The sequence below is a fragment of the Fukomys damarensis genome, unplaced genomic scaffold (assembly GCF_012274545.1).
Source record: "Fukomys damarensis isolate Sample0158 unplaced genomic scaffold, DMR_v1.0_HiC HiC_scaffold_11, whole genome shotgun sequence".
NCBI lineage: Eukaryota > Metazoa > Chordata > Mammalia > Rodentia > Bathyergidae > Fukomys > Fukomys damarensis.
The window spans coordinates 22,053,961-22,061,313 of record NW_022900923.1 but is presented as its reverse complement, the minus strand read 5'-3'; the positions used below and the strand labels follow the sequence as shown (position 1 = coordinate 22,061,313).

The window sequence follows — 7,353 nt, the reverse complement described above, 5'->3', positions numbered from 1 at the left end:
AAGCTGTGCCTGATCCTATTGGGCTGCTGTGTGTCACAATTGGGACAAAGAGTGGTGATTGATTTAAAGAGCTGTTTTCTCTGATATTATGAAAATGAGAATGTCTATGTGTCATTAGAAACTCAAAAGCTAAAACGCAACTATATTAGGAAGATTTAAGTAATACCCAGAAATTAAAGAAGGACAACCCAACAATAAAAATAAAAATGAGAAAACACTTAAGCAAGACACAAAAACAGATATCCAAAAGAGTGGTGATTGATTTAAAGAGCTGTTTTCTCTGATATTATGAAAATGAGAATGTCTATGTGTCATTAGAAACTCAAAAGCTAAAACGCAACTATATTAGGAAGATTTAAGTAATACCCAGAAATTAAAGAAGGACAACCCAACAATAAAAATAAAAATGAGAAAACACTTAAGCAAGACACAAAAACAGATATCCAGTTCACCAATAGCAAATAGTAGGACAAATGAGGATGAAAAGTCTGATAGTGAACCAACAGGACGCCCTGGACCCATAGCACAGGAGGTAACAAAATTGATCAATCAGGCTCTAGAAAAATTCAAATCAAAACAGAGTGAGCAATAAAGTCTGAGAAAGAAATTAAAGGGATATGAATAGGAAAGGAAGAAGCCAAATTACCATTATTTGCATGCGACATGATTCTCTGCATAGAAGGATCAATAAATTCCACCCCAAAAGTCCTAGAATTAATAACTAAATCCAGCAATGTAGCAGGATTCAAAAATAATGCAAAAATCAATAGCATTTCTCTATATCAACAATGAACTCACTGAGAAAGAAATTAGGATAACACCACCATACAAAATACCTGAAGTAAAATTAAATATTTAGTAATTAACCTAACCAAGGAAGTGAAAGACCTCTACATCAAAACTATAGTTCAGTAAGTCCCCAGTTTATGAACATTAGAGTTGTAAACTTTCACCAGTGCATTATATAAGATTCACAGTTGTACTATATAAGACTTACTTTGTCAGACTACAAATGAATCCAACTTATAAATGTTCTCCCTGAATGGAACTCATTTGTAAGTCAGGGACTAACTGTATTCTGAAAAAGGGTATCAAAGAGGACATCAAAAAATGGAAAGATATCCCTGTTCCTGCATAGGCAGAATCAATATTGTCAAAGTTGCCATTCTTCCAAAACTGATGTATAAATGAGTACAATCCCAGTCAAAATACCAAAAGATTTCCTCATAGAATTAGAAAAAGAATCCTAAAATTTATAGAGAACCAAGAGAAACCCAGAATAGCAGAAACAATCCCAGATAAAAGAATAAAGCAGGAGACAACAACCAAGAGTGGAGAGACAACATACAGAATGGGGAAATTTTTTTCCAGCTACTCCTCAGACAGAGAACTAGTATCTAGAATATAAAGAACTCAAATCAGAGTCCTCGCCAATAAAAGACCCTGTCAAAAAATGGGCAACTGAAATGAAAAAAAAAAAATTAACTTCCCATATTATGAAATAAATACATAAAAAAAGTTTGACTTCTCTAGCCATCACAGAAATGCAAATTAAAACAACACTAAGATTCTATCTTACTTCAGAAAGAATGATTATCATCAAGAACTAAAACAATACCAAATTCTGGGTAGAATGTAGGGAAAATGGAATCCTTCTACACTGTTGGTGGGAAGTAAACTAGTACAACCACTGTAGAAATCAGTAGGGAGATTCTTCAAAGAACTAAAAATAGAAATTCCATTTGCCCCAGTTACTCCTCTTCTAGCTTTAGAAGAGCTAAAGTCTTCATCATATTACAGGGATAATGCATACCCATGTTTATAGCCAAATGTTGGAAGTAGCCTATAAATCCATCAATAGATGAACGGATTTTTAAAATGTGGTATTTATACATAATGGAGTACTACTTTGCCATAAAGAAAGATAAACTTGAGTCATTTATAGGAAAATGGATGTACTTTGAGTGCAAACTGTTAAGTGAACTAAATCAGACACAGAAGCTTAAATATAACATTATTTCTCTTCTATGAGAAACCCAAAGTATAAATAAAGAGTAAAATAATATAATAATAGGCAACAGGGATATAGATTTTTTTGCAAAAGGGAAGGGGGCCAGGAGATAGGAAGACCAGAGGGAGGGGAAGGGAAGGGAATAAACAAAGAAGATTTAAGATGTGTTGTGCCTAGTCTTTACAATGAATGTAATCTTTATGCACTGCAAACATATACCAATAAAAATTTTTAAAAAGAAAGGAAATGGAAACAAAATCTTTGTAAATAGGAGAGGGTGAAAGAGAAAAAAGAAAAAAAGAAAAAGAAAGGAAAGAGGGAAACAACCCATCTGTCTTCCTGTCTTGCTATATGATCTCTGCCTCTTTCTTACTGTATTCCCATATCATGATGAGCTCTTGCCAGAGGACACCATGCTGTTTAGATTTTCTGTCTCCCAATGTGAGCTAAATATGCTCTTCTCTTTACAAAATAGCCAACCCCTGGTGTTTTACAACAGTACCAAAAAATATTACTAATATACAGGGTGATAGCTAATACACACAAATCTTCTTAGTCTTTTTTCTCTTCCTCCAATTATTCTTACTCCTCCTTTCCCAAGCCCCTTCCTTTTTGAGGCTCTAGGGAATGAATCCAGGGAGCATTGAGCTAAAACCCTAGCCCTTGTTATTTTTTCATTTTGCTACACTATCCAGGCTGGCCTCAAACTTGCAATCCGCCTGCCTAGGGACATTCCCAAATTGTTCATATGTGACACCACACCTAGCTATGAAGTTTCTTTCAAAGGTGATAAAATGTTTTAAATTTGACTGCAGTTGTTCATCTCTGTAACTATACTGAAAACCCTGAACTGTATACTTTAAGAGTAAACTGTATGGCATGTGAATTTTATTGCAAAAGAGCTTTAAAATACATTCTCCCAAAAGAAAGACAGCTATGGGAACTTACGAGCCAGAATCCATGTCCATGAACTGTGGAGCAGTGCCAATAATACTCAGCAATAAATCCAATTGAGATTTCATTTCACTGATTTTTTCATTAACTCCATTCCATTCTTCAAGAGGTTTCTCAGAAAGTTCCAGGAAGTTTTCCAACTTGAAAGAGCAGAAGTCAAAGGAACCAATCAAATTTGCAATAAATTTAGAGACACCTAGGAAAGTGAGAAAGGAATATTTGTTTTATTAATTCTGTAATCCTAAATTATCCAGCTGGGCAAGGACTTACTTTTTTTTTTTCAACCTTTTATTATTCTACAGCTTGCCTAGTCAAGAACTTTGAAAACAGTAGTTCTTAAATACATGTCTAGTGAATAAATACCATACAATTTGTGTTTTTTATGATTACTGGACTAGTTCTTTGATTAGTTTACATTCCAAATTTCTTATTTTCTCAGTTGAGAATCAAATACATTATACTAAAAAACTATCACTATAGTTTTTGGTGAATGGCATTAATTTAATAAACCATTCTATAAAGATAATGATACTAAACAGCTGCTAAATGATTATGGGACATTTAATAACAGAAATTAGAATAAATATGGCTATTAAGTCATTTTAGGTCATTAGTCAGCTTTCATGAATTTTGCAGTTTTTAGACTAACTATAACAAAGATCAAGTTTGGATCCTAACATTGATCCAGTGGACTGATTCACAATCAGAGCCCAAGAAAATATAAATATCCTCTCTTTGTCTTATCTCATTTTTAAAATAAGAAATGAAAATGGTCCCTTCTTAGAGTTTCTGAAGTATAATAATTTCAAAACCAACTCTTTTTCCTATCTTTAATGAAAATATTTTCATGGTATTTATTACTAAACTTTTACCTTTTAGGAATGTTCAAAATGATCTGTTAATTTCACTACCATTAATAACTTTGACTTCATCAATTTTAAACCATTGCCCAATTTTTTTACTATCCACTGTATATGCTTATGAGTAAGAATTGTCATTTTATCTAAAACTATTATTTGCTATACAAAATTATGATTGCGTTTCCCCACGCAGAGTAGTTTCCTTTTGAAAATGATCATCAACAGATTATAGTTGCCGGGAACTCTTTTAGTGGGAATGATTCACAAAGAATACATAACATAGTGAATAAAAGTGTTTTGTGGATTTTTACTATCTTTTAAGGGTTTAGAAGGATGGACTTCCATTATCTCTCAGAGCAAGGTAGGGCATTAGGTTACTCTACTGCAGAAGGATGATAAAATTGAAGTTCAGAATCTGCTGAGGAGCAGAGATCCAGGTAAACATACCAGGCTCAATTCCTGAAACTCATTATTCCTTAAGGACAAGGGTGAAATAGGAGTAGAATGACCCCCATGAGTATTAAGCCAGGCATTTCAACTCCACCCCTGCTTGAATTAACTTGTTGTTCTGTCACTACCCTAAGGGACTTGCCTGAAGAAAAATTTAAAATTATTCTTGTGGGATATAGCATCATCATCTAGAGTCTCAAATTAAGTCTAGACCTTTTCACACAGAATTCTAACATTCAGTGAGAGAAAGGTGTACAAAAAGACTTGACTCAAGGGTGGGGATTTAGCTCAGTGATGCCACCACCTGCCTCACGAGCACATGGTCCCGAGTTCAATCCCCCCCCTCCAAAAATAGAATTGATTCAAAACCATAAAATAATACAGACAATAAAAAAAAAATCCTGTAGGAAAACCACGTATTATCCAATTATCAGACATGTACTTAAAATCAACTGTCACTAAAAATTTGAAGTTATGACTCAGTGGTAGAACACTTGCTTAGCATGCATGAGGCCCTCAGTTCAATCCTTAGCAACAAATAAAGATTTAAGTTATCACATAACACAATGGAAAATGTTGGCAAACTAAAAATTGATAAAATCTAGGACTAAGACATAACAATAATTGAAATTAATTCAGTGGATACTTAATAGCAGATTACATAAAGCACTGAAAGAAAATTGCTGCCAACAATAGACTTCACACACAAAAATAAAATAACTTTTAAATAAAAAGAAAATAAAAACTAAGATTTTCAATAGACATAAGTCATTTTGACATTGCTAGTCATCAGAGAAATGCAAATCAAAATCACAGTGGGCTATCACGATATGGCCAATAGGATGGCTATTATCAAAGAGAAATGTGGAGAGGAAGAACCAACACAGTGAAAATGTCCACACTTCCAAAATTGTTATACAGATTTAATACAATCTCAGACAAATTACCAACAGCATATCTCACAGAATTAGAAAAGACAATCCAGTATACCTTTAGCCCTTTTCTTCCTATTTCACATTGTCAGTTATACAAGGGTAGGGGAAAGGAAATAAGGGAAAAGAAAAAATATGAGAAAACAAAAAAAATGGAAACAAAGTCTTTGTAAATAGTGGAGGGTGGAGGGGATTAAGGGAGGGTAGGGGTATGGGGAAAAAATGAGAACCAAGATATGTCATGTAAAGGTACAAGATCTAAATGATAAATCTAACTGTACTGTATATTTTTAAAGTACCAATAAACTCAGTGAGAAAAAAAAAAGACAATCCTGACATTTGTTTTGAAACAAAAGAGACCTAGAAGAGCAAAGGCAATTCTGGGCAACATAGGCAAGGCAGAGGGTATCACAATCCCTGGTTTTAAATTATGCTACAAATCTACTGTGATAAAAACAGCATGGTACTAGCAAAAGAACAGACCTGAGGAACAGCGGAACAGACTAGAGGATCCAAAAACAACTCCAGACAACTCAGCCACCTTATCTTTGACAAAGGAGCCAAACACAATCACTGGAAGAAAAATAGCCTCTTTAATAAATGGTGCTGGGAAAACTGGCTTTCCACATGCTAAAGACTGAAACTAGACCCATATCTTTCACCATGCACTTACCTAAAATTAAAATGGATAAAAGATCTAAATATTGAAACAGAAACACTTGTAGGTGGGGAGGGGAGGAGGGGGTGAAGGGAGGACAGGGGTAAGGGGAAAAAATGAGAATCAAGACTTGTCATGTAGAGGTACAAGATCCCAACAATGAATGTAACTGTACTGTATCCCTAAAATGTACCAATAAACTCAATTAAAGCTGAAAAAAAAACAACAGAAACACTAAATCTGCTGGAAGAGAGAATAGGTAGAATGCTTGAGGACATAAGAGTAGGCAAAGACTTCTTGAACAAAACCAGACTGCATGGGAAATATTACAAAGAATCAACAGCTGGGACCTAATCTTACTAAAAAGCTTTTGCTCAGCATGAGAAGCCACCAACAGAATGAAGAGACAACCCACAGCATGGGAAAAAATTTTTACTAGCTATTCAACAGATAAAGGACTATAATCAAGTGCATAAAGAACTCAAAAAAAGTCAGATGCCCCAAATTTAAAGACACAATCCAAAAATGGGCATTTGAAATGAAAAGACACTTTTCTGATAAAGAATTAGAAACAACAAATAAATATATGAAAAAATGTTCAACATCACTAGTCATTTATGAAATGTAAATTAAAACAATACTGAGATTCCATCTCACTTCAGAAAGAATGGCTGGTATCAATCTGGGCTGGGGATTTAGCTCAGTGGTTCTGCTGCCTGCCTATCAAATACAACAAAGTCATGAGTTTGGTCCCTGGTACAAAAAGAAAGAAAGAAAGAAATCAACCAATAACAAATGCTGGCACGAACCCTTCTCCACTATTAGGAGTATAGACTGGTGCAACCACTGTGGAAATTCCTCAGAAAAACTAAGATTAGAGATCCCATTTGACCCAGCTGCTAGCCTTCTGGATGTCTTCCTAAAAGAATTAAAATCATCATACCTCAGCAATATATGCATATTCACATTTATAGTAGCACTGCTTGTAATAGATAAATCTTGGAAACAACCCAAATGCTTATCAACTGATGAACAGACAAAACAGATGTGTTTTTTTCTATAATGGAGTACTATTCTGTCATAAAGAAGGATAAACTTGAGACATTTCTAGGTAACATACTCGTAAGTGAAAACATACTCGAGAACATACTCGTAAGTGAAAAATTGAACACACATGTGTAAATATCCCATTGTATTGCTGGTGTGAGAAAATGAAAGTGAAAATAAGCACCAAAAAGAATAAATATTGTGAAATAGTAAGAAATTGTTCAAAATTATATAGAATGTGAGATACTCTGTAGATACTTAAAATGTTTTATGCGAGACCCAGGAAGGACCCAAGGACCCCAGAGGGGGTTTTTTTCAGCTGCCTACCTGCCTGCCTGTCTGCGATCACCCGGCGGCGTGCGCGCGAGCTCCCAGCCTGCGCAGGAGCTCCCGGCCTGCGCGACAACAGACCCAGGAAGGACCCAAGGACCCCAGAGGGGG

The 7,353-nt window shown here is 34.9% G+C and overlaps 1 protein-coding gene across 8 annotated transcripts in view; it reads right to left on the bottom strand.

The window, feature by feature from the left end:
• The window catches only part of Axdnd1 (axonemal dynein light chain domain containing 1), a 193,402-nt gene that overhangs the window by 44,975 nt on the left and 141,074 nt on the right, over positions 1–7,353 (bottom strand). For all 8 annotated transcript variants that reach the window (XM_010630238.2, XM_010630237.2, XM_010630244.2 and 5 more), the window contains one exon: positions 2,960–3,161. In XM_010630238.2, the coding sequence (XP_010628540.1) occupies positions 2,960–3,161 (202 nt within the window). The remainder of the gene's footprint in view (positions 1–2,959; positions 3,162–7,353) is intronic.